The sequence below is a fragment of the Phalacrocorax carbo genome, chromosome 4, assembly GCF_963921805.1.
Source record: "Phalacrocorax carbo chromosome 4, bPhaCar2.1, whole genome shotgun sequence".
NCBI lineage: Eukaryota > Metazoa > Chordata > Aves > Suliformes > Phalacrocoracidae > Phalacrocorax > Phalacrocorax carbo.
Window position 1 is genome coordinate 57,123,500 of NC_087516.1, and position 14,687 is coordinate 57,138,186.

At 41.1% G+C, this 14,687-nt stretch overlaps 1 protein-coding gene across 3 annotated transcripts in view; it reads right to left on the bottom strand.

The window, feature by feature from the left end:
- Positions 1 to 367: 367 nt before the first annotated feature.
- The window catches only part of PPA2 (inorganic pyrophosphatase 2), a 38,480-nt gene continuing 24,160 nt past the window's right edge, over positions 368 to 14,687 (bottom strand). The window contains exons 8-12 of one of the 3 annotated variants that reach the window (XM_064450047.1): positions 12,371 to 12,498; positions 10,469 to 10,554; positions 8,780 to 8,849; positions 1,600 to 1,639; positions 368 to 552 (exon numbers count right to left, since the gene is read on the bottom strand). In XM_064450047.1, coding sequence (XP_064306117.1) covers positions 524 to 552; positions 1,600 to 1,639; positions 8,780 to 8,849; positions 10,469 to 10,554; positions 12,371 to 12,498 — 353 coding nt within the window. In that variant the 3' untranslated portion in view covers positions 368 to 523. Of the gene's footprint in view, positions 553 to 1,599; positions 1,640 to 7,420; positions 8,237 to 8,259; positions 8,504 to 8,779; positions 8,850 to 10,468; positions 10,555 to 12,370; positions 12,499 to 14,687 lie in introns of those variants that run through there. The other 2 variants (XM_064450044.1, XM_064450046.1) reach the window with 2 other exon arrangements.

Below are 14,687 nucleotides of genomic sequence, written 5' to 3' on the forward strand. Positions count from 1 at the left end.
ATGGAGCATGCAAAGGCAACTGGGTACAAAAGGGAATACAACTCAGGAAACAGTGCACCATTGCCTATTGAAGAACATGGTAAACTGCTAAGCCTATTAAATAAAGATTATTGTCTACTTGAAAAGGATTACAGTCAGGGTGGCCAGACAAGCCCTAAGATACAAATTAACAGTCTTCTATGCACAGATTATTCCAAAATCTGGAGAACAAGGCTGAAGACACCTTATCTCCCATCTCATTGGATACTACACTTTATGAGTGGCTAAGAGGAATTCTGGAGTTCTGAGATTCAGAAACAAACAAGCAAGCAAGTCCTCCTCTTCCCTCAACTCCACCCTGCACAAAGAAACACACAGAAAGGAAACCTTCATTTTATAATGTCAGTGTTTATTTACATGAGAGATGGTTTACACAAGTGGAAAAGTTGTTTCAACAGGAACCTGACAATTAATGCTTTTTGCCTGTCTTCAAAAAAGGGATGACTTCAAGATTTGATGATGCAGCTTCAGAACACTCCAACGATCACTTGGGAAGAAAGTGCCAGGAATCAGCTAAAATAAAAAAATAAAACCGAAAACACAAAGAATGACATTAGTTCTATACAACTAGACAGACACAAACACTGGGAAAAGCAGCATTCCGCCCTTTCTGCTATCTCCCCTCCCATAACAATACTTCTGGGTGAGCTCTATCCCCAGGCTATGTAAAGCAGGGCTTCAAAATAATATCTGTTCACTTTAACAGTTTGGCTGAAACAATTCTGCAACAAGTTACAACACTGATGTGACCATCCCTGGAAAGCATCAAGGATGAGGCAGATTATGTTCAGTTGGCTGTCAGAGGTCTGAGATGTAATACTTCAGTAAATAAATGCTATTTATTGGCATGCCAAGTAAGGGCAAATGGAATGCAACTTGCTTTCCCATGACATGGACTACACAGATGTTACTTTGCAAACAATCTGGAACTCGACTCATGACTAAGTTTCTTAGTGTTTCTGTAAATCCCTCCATCTCAAAAAGCACGTATGTCTTCTCTACAGTTCCTGCCAGTAGAAAAACCTTTTACTTTTTGAAGTAGTTAGCAAAAATTAAAATGTAGGAAGCATTCTTATTTCTTGATGAAAAACACATGACTGTTCTTCACATTAACAGAACACAACAGTGAAACAGAGAATTTTGTCTGTAGAACCTACACTTGAAAATTAAGTACGGTTATGTCACTTTCAGGAAAAGGGGCTGTTTATTTGATTAGCTACTGTGAGGAATGACAAAAACTAAGGCAAAGCGACCTTTCTCCTTTAAAAACGATAAATGTCATGTATTTGCCTTCCATGATCAGTGACAGAAAAATTTAGTCTTCGCATCTTTGTATGTGGACTATACTTTCACTCATACTCAAAAGTAATCTCCCACAAACCACCCATGAATTTTTGCCCATGTTCTTATTTGATAGGGGACAGGCACTGCAGTCTGACAGTATATAACTATTAACATTCTACTGTGCACAAAACCACCTTTTTTCACCACAAAAATTTTTATGTCAATTTTTAAAGCAAACAATTAAAGAAATCACATGGCATTTGGGGAAAAACGTACCTTCTGGGGAAACAGAATCTCCCTTAGCAGACACCGGTGCCTAAAAAAAAACACAACACAAAAACCAAACACAAAGAAACAAAAAACAAAACACACAAAAATCAAACCAACGTATCAGTGTTTAGTTAAAGTTTCACAGGCAGTACCCGAACTCAAAGCTATTTTACTGTTGAAGTCAAGAGATATTAACAAAAACAGAACTTTCTGTTGCCCCCAAAGGACAATGCTCTACCTTACAGACTTTGCCTTTTTTTTTTTGCCCCCCTGTAACTATGGTACAAATCTCTTGGTTGCTCATAAATGACAAAACAGAAACACTAATAACGAGTGATAGATTAAAATCTTACTTAACGTAAAGGGGATTTTCCTACTGTATTGTCTTTGAGGATAACGAGTATGTTTACATACTGAAGAGTAAAAATGCCTTCCCAATTACATTGCTATACATGTTTCAGTATAAAAAGGTACATGTGAATATATGCACACACAATCTGCATATATGCTAGTATTTTAAAATAAATGTGTAAATACACTCTTCTACAACTGCATTTTGACAGAGTAGGGTTCAGTTCTGTGGAAAGTGACAGATTGTTTTAAAATGTAGATCTGTAAGTCCAGGTCCATTTCAAAGCTGGATACACTACTATTTGATCGCAGTATTACAGAGCGCGTCTTGTCCTATTACTTAAAGGACAAACTAAAGTCAGCTTTATCACCAGCTGGAAGCAACGTGCCTCATGACAAGGATGGTAGTTACTTGCATAGCAATAATCCTCCACTGCCCTTCAGCCAGCTCCTCACGAACAGCCAAGTATTCCAACTGACATAACTGATGGGAAAGTAGTAGAGAGCATCTCAGCACAACAAGGAATCCTGCCACGCTCACTCACACACACAAATCAAGTACAAAAGACATGTGGGTGTTGGCCTTTGCCATCACACAAGCCCACCCAAACTATGCTTATCCAAGCATAACTCCAGGAGTAATCACTTCATTGAACCATGCAAAAAAGAAACAACCTCAAAGGCCGGGTTTACAGCTGTTGAAGCTTCAGGAGAACAAAGCTGCACAGTGACCACCCATGTCTTCCACATCAACAGGTGGAACGTTCTGCCACTACTTAATGGCATGTGAAGATATTAATGAAAACTTTGCAGTACCCCGCAGGCAGGCAAACTGACCCAGAAGCTGCACAGCCAGGCATAACACAGTGCAGCACTCAGACTGAGCTGCACTAGTGTGAAACTCTCTCACGAGCCTGCCTGCCTTGGAGCAGGCACAGGGCTCAATGCACCAAAGAGCAGGTCAAAGCCTGTGAGGAGGGAAGGGAAAAAGAGTATTCTTTTTCCCCACTTTAATCGGGACAATTACCTGCACAGGGCAGTTACACAACCGATCTGAAAGGATGTGCCAGTATGACAAACGTAATCCAGGTCTTAGAATCATAGAATAATTCAGGTTGGAAGGGACCTTTAAAGGTCATCTAGTCCAACCGCCCTGCAGTGAGCAGTGACATCTTCAACTAGATCAGGCTGCTCAAAGCCCTGTCCAACCTGACCTTGAATGTTTCCAGCAATGGGGCATCTGCAACCCCTCTGGGCAACCTGTTCCAGTGTTTCACCACCCTCATTGTAAAAAATTTCTTCCTCATAGACCCTCTTGTTAAGACCTGAAAGGCTGCAATAAGGTCTCCCTGCAGCCTTCTCTTCTCCAACCCCAACTCTCTCAGCCTTTCTTCAATAGAGAGGTGCTCCATCCCTCAGATCATTTTTGTGACCCTCCTCTGGACCTGCTCCAACAGGTCCATGTCTCCCCTGTGCTGAGAGCTCCAGAGCTGGACGCAGCACTCCAGGTGGGGTCTCACCAGAGCAGAGCAGAGGGACAGAATCACCTCCCTCAACCTGCTGGCCACGGTTGTTCTGATAGAGCCCTGGATATGGCTGGCCTTCTCACCTACAAGTGCACATTGCCGGCTCGTGCCCGGCTTTTCATCTAGCAGTACCCCAAGTCCTTCTCTGCAGGGCTGCTCTCAATCCCTTCATCCCCCAGCCTGTACTGATACCAGGGGTTGCCCTGACCCAGGTGCAGGACCTTGTACTTGGCCTTGTTGAACCTCATGAGGTTCACATGGCCCCACTTCTTGAGCTTGTCCGGGTCCCTCTGGATGGCATCCCATCCCTCAGGTGTGTCAACCGCACCACTCAGCTTGGCGTCACCTGCAAACTTGCTGAGGGTGCACTTGATCCCAATGTCTGTGTCATTGATGAAGATATTAAACAGCAGTATGGACCCCTGAGGGACACCACTCATCACTGATCTCCATCCGGACATTGAGCTGTTGACCACCAATCTCTGGATACAAGCATCCAATCAATTCCTCATCTGCCGAAGAGTCCACCCATCAAATCCACCTCTCTCCAATTTAGAGAGAAGGATGCTGTGGGGGACCATGTCAGAGGCCTTACAGAAGTCCATATAGATGACATCCATAGCTCTTCCCTTGTCCACTGATATAGTCATCCCACGATAGAAGGCTAGTAGGTTGGTCGGGCAGGACTTCCTCTTGGTGAAGCCATGCTGGCTGTCTCAAATGACCTCTCTGTCCTCCATGTGCCTTAGCATAGCTTCTAGGAGGATCTGTTCCATGACCTTCCCAGACACCGAGTGAGGCTGACAGGTCAGTAGTTCCCAGGGTCCTCCTTCCCACCCTTTTTAAAAACGGGTGCAATGTTTCCCTTTTTCCAGTCACTTCACCTGACTGCCACGACTTTTCAAATATCATGGAGACTGGCTGAGCAACTACATCAGCCAATTCCCTCAGGACTCTGGGATGCATCTCGTCAGGTCCCATAGACTTATTTAAGTTCAGGTTCTGAGGCAGTCATGAATCTGATCTCCTCTTACAGTGGGACGGATGTTGTTCCCCCCATCTCTACCCTGAGGTCCATCCATTCAAGAGGTGTGGGAAGAAAGGCTGCCAGTGAAGACTGAGTTAGAAAAGCTGAGTACCTCAACCTTCTCCTCAGCCATTGTTACCAGTGTGCCAGTTGTGTTCATCAGTGGGGGTACACTTGCTTTGCCCCTTTGCCTTTCCTTTCCTGGCTGACATACCTAGAGAAGCCCTTCTTATTCTTGACAAGTTCAGCTCCAGCTGTGCCTCAGCCTTCCTGACCCCGTCCCACACAACCAGGTAGCATCCCTATACTCTTCCCAGGATACCTGTCCCTGCTTCCAGTTTCTGTGCATTTTCTTCTTGCCCTTTAGTTTGACCAGGAGGTTTGATGCATCCATGCTGGTCTCTTGCCATCCTTTCCTGATTTCTTACACATGAGGATCAAGAGCTCTTGCGCTTTATGGAAAGTGTCTTCCAGGCCTTAACATCAGACCACCCCCTCTCTTTCCAGTAAAACCAAAGCTTTATCTCATAAGGCAGGGAGGACCAGTGGTCACCATGTATACATGGCACCTGCCACTTCTGGGATAATTGTTCAGGAAGTCTGAGACAAGGACCCAGCACCTTCCCACCAGGAACATACCAAAAACTCATCCCACCGAACCAGGGTTCTCTTCACTACACAACCGTTTCATTTGGAACACCATTTGAAACAAATTAATTTAAAAAACAAAACCCAAACAAATCCCCCAGACAAACCACCCCCTCAAAAAACCCAGTTTTGTTTCACAACTGGCCACTGAACAGAAAATTCTGCTTCCAAGTCCCAAACGGAAATGTCCTCACAGAAAACATGTAGGGAAAAAGGCAGTTAAACTTTCCTGCTTAGATCTGTATTTAGAACACATCAGTAAGTATAAGGTTGAAATTTTGCTGAAGATTTTTTAGATTACCAGGAAAAGCCCAAAAGTTTCCTCTGTAAGACACGGTTCTGCATTTTATCAAAAGAGACTCGATCTAGCAAAGCCTTCCTAGTTCACTTTCCAGTATCATAAGGGAAGAATTATGCAGTAAGTCTGATAAACACTGTTCTACTAACTATACGTAGATTGGCTTGGAAATTTTCCAACTTGCAGAGTCCTCAGCAGCTTCTTCACAGACCAAATGAGCAAGCAGTTCTTGGGAATAACGTTAAACAAAAGACTTGGCTGTCCTGGTCAGTTTTACAGATAGCAACACTTAAAAGCCTGAAATAAACCGTACGTCTTAGCACCAACACGTTCAGCTACAAAGCTCTGCTCCTCCTGGGTTTAGTTGTCAACATACACTAACACTGGAGCAGAGAAAGAGATGAAGCAATTTTCAGAGGCTAGCGAACACTAGAATTTTTCACCACCTAGTGTTAAAACTCAGCTGGGTTTGTAGTTACAGGGGGCTGGTGTAATTTTGGCTGGTTCAAATGTTCAGTATGTGTTCCCATATGCACAGATTATCTTCTGTCTCTTTGGGATTGACTGGACATAACTTCACCAGGTGTAGAATCACTCCTAGTCTGCCACCAATGAAGATGACAGTACACATGTCCAGCATGTAGAAAATAACTCAGTGGAGTGGGAATTCCCCAAGACAGACAAACCATTCTAGTCTCACATCTGTAAAATAATGAAAAGGTCAAATAATAGCACAATAAATCCTACTGAAATGAACAGGACTATCCTGGAAACTACCCAATCAAAATCTATATGAAATTCTCCTTAGTGCACAATTTGGTAAGCATTTGGTAAAGATTTCTTTGTTTTCCAATTGGTTCTTAATTATAGTTCTCTCGCTCACTGTAAAAATTGGTTCATAACAACACTGAGTGTTGCTTTTTGGGGACTACTTTTTTGTTTAGTTTTTTGTTGTTTTGGTGTTTTTTTTTGTTTGGGTGGGGGTTTTTTGGGTTTTTTTGAGAATTCAACATACCTGGTTTAAGGCAATTGTCACCCACTCAAAAATTCCATAATTGGAGTCTGACCCAGGAAAAAGAATTGTAGGGAACCAGCTCTCACTGCACAAGAAGCTTAGAAATTTTGCAGTGGACAACATATGTTTCACTGTACTTGCATACAAGATCTCTATCTCAGCTTTAATGCTTCTGTTTTTATCCAGAAGTTAACAGAAATCAGAAGACATAGAAATAGAAATTAATAGATAGAAATTAGAAGAGTTAATAGACAGAAATTAGAAGAAAAGGTATCTGCTTTTAGTTTAAAGAGAAACAAAAAAAACCCCACACACAAAAAAAACCCAGACGGACGGACACAGGCAGCTTTCATTTAAAATAACCACAGCCATTAAAATTCTGCAGCCAACACTCACGTACTTTCACTTCAGTTTGAAAGACATGAATGCCTGACAACCAAAGTGGGCAGTGTAGTACACTAGACAAAAAGATACCTGCTTAAAATGTGTAAGTCAACCTCCCTGCTTATATTTAGAGTTTGACTGTCCACTGTTCATATTTCAAGAGCATTTTGCTTTTTTCGGTTACTGTAGATTGGAAATTGCATGCAGTATGAACAGTATTTAAGAGTATTGCATTTTTTCCCCATCTGAAAAGTACCAAGACAGAGTAGCCTACAAAGACACAATTAAAATAATTAAGTCTGAACTGAAACAGAATGATGGAAAAGGAGTATGTAATGACAACTTAAAAAAAACAGTAACAGGAAAAAAAAGTGAGGCACAAAAAAAGCAAGGCACAAAAAAAGCCAGGAAGTGATAATATTTGATAAGAAGGCAAGTGCTCCTAATAAACAAGACATTAAAGTTTGATACAAGGTACCTATTTTATGAACTGGTTTTACAAACCTCCCCCCCACCCCCACCCCGAAAAAAACAGGAAAAATTTTGATTTGTTATTCAGAGACAAAAATAACGGACACTGCCGATGTAAACAGATTATTTACTCTACATGCTTCAAAATACAAACAGCACAGAATGCAAAGGAAAAATTCCTTTGCAGGTTTGTTACCACCCAAATACTTTTGAACTTGAAATTTTAGTTGCATTTAAACACTCACTAGAAGTTATTGTAAATTTTGAAGTACAGAGGAGGTAAATATTTGCCTGACACATCTAAAAACATATTCGAAGTCCAAAATGATTTTTTTCTTTCATTTAAAAGTTATGGTCCCATTAATCAACATTCACGTGTGCAACCATAAAGGTACTTTTAAAGAAGCGCTGAAAGCAAGAGACCTAAATAGGAAAACAGTTTGGTTCGGCACTTCTTTAGGACTTAAACCAACTTTTCTTTGCAACTGACAGCCTTATTTGGTTGTCACAAAATGCCACTCAGGACAACATATTCTTACCAGAAATGCTGTTGGAACATTAACTCCACAGACAGTGGATGGCATCTCCTTTGACACCTGCACTTGCATAATTACTGGGACCACTGGGGCAAAATACTGGCTGCCCAGGCAGCCATGCACACGTACAAAATACCTGCCATGTTCCTGTGGTCAGGAGCACAGGCTCAATCATAGCCTATGTTAGAAAAACAAGCAAACAAAAACCCCCCAAAATCCCAACACGTAATACTTGGGGGTACTTTTCTCCATGTAATTTCTGGTAACTTTGCTTAATTTCTGGCATCCAAACTAGCATATGTTGAAATGGAAGAAATTCTCCTCCGTTAGCATTTGCACATGAAAGCATCAGACCTGCAGGACATTTTTCTCGCCTGAACAGGAAACCTGCGTGTTTTAATTTTATGTTAATTTTCATAATATGACAGACATTCTTTAAGAAACATTCAAAAAACATCCCCCTCTCTTACAGCAGTGCATTTAATTATGCAAGTAGACAAACAAAGGATCCCTTTAGAGATTAGGGACTACAGTCAGCTAGTCAATGAGTTCTAACACTGGGTGGTAACTCATGGCAACAGGGGAGACGGAGGAGACAGCAGGCTAGATACAAATAGCAGTCCATCTTGCTATTCAGGATCAGAAGAAACAGTACTGCAGAGGGAAAAAAACCACAAAACAAAAAACCCCCACCAGAACAGTAATGAACCTGCCAGAAGGCACAATTGGACCACTGCAATGAAAGCTTTACATTATAATGCTTAGATTTCCTCCACAACATTTGTGCTCTTCCTTTTACTTTATGCCTTACATTTTTCTTTAAGGACCACTTCAGTTTAGCTACTTTACTCCAGTTTTGGAGCTCTGAACTTTCTTTTCCTATTAATTGCTTTAAAAAAAGGGTGGGAAAAAAGTAAATATTATCCTTACCGACTGCACAATCGATCGGGCATCCTCCTCACTGCAACAAAATGGGCTGCCACTCACCAGAACATTCATGCTGAAAATAAAATTATAAACATTTTGTATCAAACAGTGGAAAAGTCACATACAACTAAGTACCTACGGGGAAAAAAACACCTTCACATATAGAGATCAGAAAAGCGTATCTGCAAGAAATGAGGAAGTCAAAAAACACAATGTAACCATTAATGCTGGAAGAGAACAGGGGTGTGGAAGGGTGTTCTTTGTTTCTTTGGGTTTGAGGGGGTTTTTAGGTTATACATTCTATATTAAAGCAAGCAGTGCTCACACTGAGTGCTTCTGGCAGCTAACTTGGGTACAGTTCAGAAGACCACAGCTAAGAAACTAAATCCCCCAAAAAAGTCAGCCGAGATAAACTCGCACTTCCGAGGGAGTTGAAGAACACCTAGATGGCTAGCACAGATGGTGTGAATACCCCCCTATCTCTTGTGCCTTGAAGGCTGGCCAGATTCTGTGTCAGGCCACCCTTGGTTTGCAGTAACCTACCTGCAGTATCTAACAAGGAGGAAGAAAAAAAAACGGTCAAAATTCTGCTCCTACATAATGCAGCAGATACCTGTACTGCTTCCAGAGACCAGACAAACTAGATGAAGACATCCCTGCTCGCTGCAGGGGGGTTGGAATAGATGACCTCTAAAGGACCCTTCCAACCCAAGCCATTCTATGATTCTACAAAACTCTGGGACCAAATAGTTTGCTGAAACATCTCCCTGTCACTATATATCTTTTCACGCCAAAAGTGAGTTTGGTCATGAATTTTTAAGGTCCTACACTGTAAACAGCAAGAAGTTCAATTCCTCAAAGCAAGACTGCAGTTTTAATTTTTTTTAAATTTTGTCAACACAAAGCTCAAAGTGCCTTTGAAACGATCAAGACCAAAATTTGAATATTATCCCACAGTATTCTTGCCATGCTAAAGTAGAATTATCAACCTGTCTGACTGCTCAGGTGTTCAATTAGCTCCAAGAAAGACAGTCACATTTCCCCAATATTGTAGAAGACAACAGTGACTACCTGAGCAGCTACCTCAACTGCCTTTGCCCTCTGGTTTAGGTATCGATAATCTGCAACCCTTGGAAAGCACCAGGCAAAGATACCTGCCTGCTCTTCAGAGCCTCTGGGGCCAAAACTGCCCACGCAAACCAGTCCAGAGAGCTTAAAGTCTGTTTTAATTTAGATCAGGCCAAAGGCTAATAAAGAACAGTGATCTGTTTCTCTCATTCCAGAGAACAACTGAAAAATACGGAATGCTAAGCTGCAAAATAGTTTTGCATCACAGCAATGCAGCATGGAAGGATGGAATAAACAGTGACAGGAGGATTTGCATGGGATACAGATATTCCCCCAAAGTGACCCCGAGCAAACGCTCTGGGGCCATTTCTCAAAATTTGAAGTAATCCATGCCACTTTTATATAATCAATATATTTTTTTGAACCATTTAGCAGTAAGTCATCATTATACAAGGTGCAATTAGTCAATCACACTCTATTATCAATTCATTATCAATCAAAATCATTCGTATTCCTGTCATTTCAAAGTAAAAAACTCTAAGCAGTTCATGCACAGCTGCCACATGTTGAATACCACCAGTCTTAGCAGAATACAAAGAGGAAAAGACATGACTGGATACTTACCACTTAATAGTACCTCCATCAGCTTTTTTATGAAGCAAAGCTTTCCAGTATTCATGGGTGGATTTAATAATTTCAACAGCAAAATCCTAGTTTACATCAAGGAGAAGTTTTATGATTCAAAATGTTATTAAACAGAAAAACCCCACAGAACTAGTTTATTATAGCATACTGTTTCACGTGTTATTTTAAGGGGTCTCCTTTGAGGCCTCATTAAATTTCTGGAAATTATAACACCCTTTTTTTATTAAAAGAAACAAACTTCACTATCTGTCAAATATACTGGCAACACATTCAAGATTTTCCTCAGTCCACAGCCAGAAAACATGAAGGCTGTACCAAAAAAATGAAATCATCACTAGATGCTAAGCAGACACCTACAGCTGCAGAAAACTGTACCAGGTCCTAAATGGGACAAAGTGTGTGAGCTATGACTCCTCTATCATGTGTGCACATCAGGGTCAGAGTTAAAGCTTCACCTCTAGTGGCAAAATTTGCATTTACTTCATCAATTGCCCAACCATAGACATAAACATTTACAACAACGTAACATATCAGCTGCTTAGTTTTTGTTTGTTTAAAAACAAAAGTGATATTGGGGGTGGGTATGAAAAAGCTTAAAAAAAATAAAGTAAAATAAGCCTTCAGCATCCAGATGATGATCTCTAGAATGGCTTGCAAAAAGCAGCCAACGGAACATTCACGTTTCCGAACGAGGAGTGACTTGGCAAAATGCCACTGGAACATTGCAAACTTTGCCAGAGCTGCCGGAGCACAGCCATGGCTGCCTCACCACATCCTGGGTCTCTAGAAATGCTTGAGAATTATTGAAGTGCTCCAAAACAGCTATCTCGGGGCATTTAGTGCCTCAAGCCTGAACTCCAACAGCCTGACAGGGGTATACCCTGTTAAAGCATCACTACAGAGCAACACTCTGCTTTACAGAGCAGGAAAATCTCTAAGAGTACTTTCTGGGAGAAGAGGGGAGAGATCAGGTTATCAAGCCTTAAAACTCTACCTTTGAGTTATTTAAAAGACAGTTTTAGTGCAGAGAGGAGTCAGGGCATCTCCTTAACCAGACAAAACATGTGAAGTTGTCTGTGCTGGTTAGAAGGTGTTTTATAACTTTGATAGCACACTGCAAGGCTGAACTAGCTGACACACAGACATCATTCATTAGGAACCTGTGATTCTTCGCCAAAAACAGACTGCAGAGAGTGTGCAATACATAATTTGCAAAGCATTTTTACTCAAATCACACCCAATTTCCTCTGGAAAAATCCAGGTATTTCCTTCCGCAAGGTCTATTCCCAGGTCCACACTCCTTTCAACCACTGGCCATTTTTACTGTAGATAGTTTAAAATGACATTCATTTCTTCTAAAAAAGGGAAAAATATTTTTTCAGCCTTCAAGCCAAAACCAGCTCAAATGTTTTTACATAAAGTTACCAGGAAAAAGTATACCTTGAGCAAATACCATATATGAAAAAATCTGCAACCTATTCTCTGTCTTAAACTGCACCGCCTTAAAGAGACTCTGGAAAATTTGTGAATCAAGACTGAAAAAATACCTGAAAAGACAATCTGTTCATTCCATTGACAGGGAGAATGAAAGTGCTGTGGGGAAAAAAAACCCTAAAAACATACAGATGCATGTGTAAGTCTTGACAGGATTAGGACTGAATATTTTTTTGCAGACTTCCTTTAATAACGTATGCATGTTCCCTGAATAAAATGGAAAGCAGCAAACATTATTTATTCCTAGCCTAAAAAACTGTATTCAAAGATGCCTCATATAAAAATTCTTTTTGTTAAATCTCGTCCTTTACAACTCCAAAAATTCTGGGATGTATGAAAGAAGCCATATCACAGAAAGATGTGCCTTTAATTTCGGATTATCTTCACCTTGTCTTTAAATTCTCCGTTAAAAGCGAACTGGTTTTCCGGTTTACCATCAGGAACTTTATATAAACGGAACCAGTCAACCGTAGCCTCAAGGTAACCTGGTTTGTGCTTCCTGACATCATCAATATCTGTAGGTTAAGAAGAAAAAAAAAAGACAAAAAAAAATGACTGGTGATTTTTACCCATAATTTTCATATCATTAATTTTTTTAAAGTCTCGTAAAGGATCTGGAAGCAATTTTATTTCACTGAGCATTTTCAAAGCCATTGGGGAACTTCACTTTATTACAGTAGCTGCCCATAGTTGATATCTTATGATTTCACAACCACACTAAACAGGTAAAGCCAGTTGCCTCCCTCCCTTCATTAATTAAGACCCAAAGGGGCAGTGAATAAAAGGACCATGCTTGTGACAGGAGAACAATAAAATTCCTTATTTATAGGTTTTCATCTCAGTAGGTACCTCTTGCAATATTTAGATTATTCAGTGAGGGTTTTTTTTCCCCCAGCAACTGCAGGGACTACAGGCATTTTTTTGTAATGAAAGAATAGCTAGTAAAAACAATTTCAACACCTGGATTTTTAAACCAGCACCTCAAAACAAAATACAGCCTTGACTTCTCAAAGTTATATTAAAGGCATCACTTTGCTCACATTGCTTCCAAATTCAACCCATTAGATACAAGACAGATACGTGCCCAGAGCACTAAACGCTAACTCTACTGATAACCCTGTGATATCTGCATACTCACAGTGGTAAGCCAATTCTGCCTTGACCTCTATAATCCTACTGTGCAAAGAGGGAACGGGGTGGGGGAAGGAATGCATGCCATTTACAGCGCACCCTTGGGGGGCACAGACGAACATTGCCCCAGTGGGTCCAGAGAGATTAAACAGTCACACAGTAATTCGGCTTGAGGGCTATACTGCTATAGCAAAGACGCAGTTCATGATCTTAAATGTTTACTTTTGCTATGCATATCAAATTTTACCAGGTTGTCCTGTGAGACTCCTGTCACTTGCAATGAAGTGGTCCTATCAGCCCCTTGCCAAATTAACTCTCTGGTAATACAAAAACCTTTAATACAATTTTAACTGTTTTTGATATAATAAAGGGTTTTGTCCTTTCCAGAAGCCAAGTACTTTTTGTAGCTGGTGTAATCCTCCTCTTTCTATCTACTTCTCTCCTACAGCCACTTCTGGAACGGGGAGCTGACTTTTTATTGCTGTGCTTTGCAAGCAGTCTTCCAGCTACTTCATAACCTCACTCTGCCCAGGCCAACTTCTGTGATGTTTTTCTCCTTCTCTGGGGTTTTGCAAGACACGTGCTCATTTCTCCCTTCCTGATTCCCTGTTGTTCTCTCTCCATACTGCTTGACTACTCCATTATCTTTTCCCATAGATATGCCTCGCTCACTGACATCTCCTGGTTGGCAGTGATTCCTGATGGATAGTCTGTTGTCTATCCAGCCCTATGAAACAGATTTTCAGAATTGCTTAGTCCACAGAATTGACACCTAGTCACATGCTTTCCATCTTTAAGTCCCTAAAAGTAGTCTTAGAATCTAGTCTGTGACCCTGAACAAAGACATTCAAGTATTTCGAAAGAGAACAGTAAGAGAAGGGAAAATGTTTTGTCCTACAGACAATTCAATTCTCTGTAGACCACCAAGAGAGACAATGTGGACTGAACTGTGACACTAAACCTATGTAAGAAGATACACTGAGTGTTCAGAGGCATCTGATAGATGCCGCTCCCAAATTCCACTGGATCACACACTACCCAAAGAATGAAACATAAAACTTTGAAGAACCCTATGCAAATTTTTTGCTTCTGCATGCACTTAATAGGGCTACGTGTTTATGGACTTGGAGTAAAACACATTTTGAACTTGGCTGCTGGCCATGTGCCTGCAGAATATTAGGGAATTTCACTGGCAGAATCGCCCCCAAAAAAAGCAAGGGCACATAAGGCTGTGCTAGAGGCAGGTCTTCTAGCTGAAATCATGTTTAAGAGTACAAGAAGCCTTTCACTGGGGTGGGTGAGACCAACCAAGAAGGAATGATTTAGAAAAGGGTGGGGTCTTGGTTGGTGGCAGGATGCTTCATCTGGGCACTAATAAGACTGCAGCTCCAATTCAAATCTGTTTCAGGGCTCCAGTGTATCATCCTGTTCTCTCCACACAAGCCAGCATCCCCCATCCCATCTTGAGCCCTTGTCATCTCCTCGTCTTGTGAGGTTTGAACTCATAACTTCTAGTACTTGTTGAAGAGACAGTCTCTCCTCAAGTCTGTAAAGCAAACCAGGCTGCTCCAGC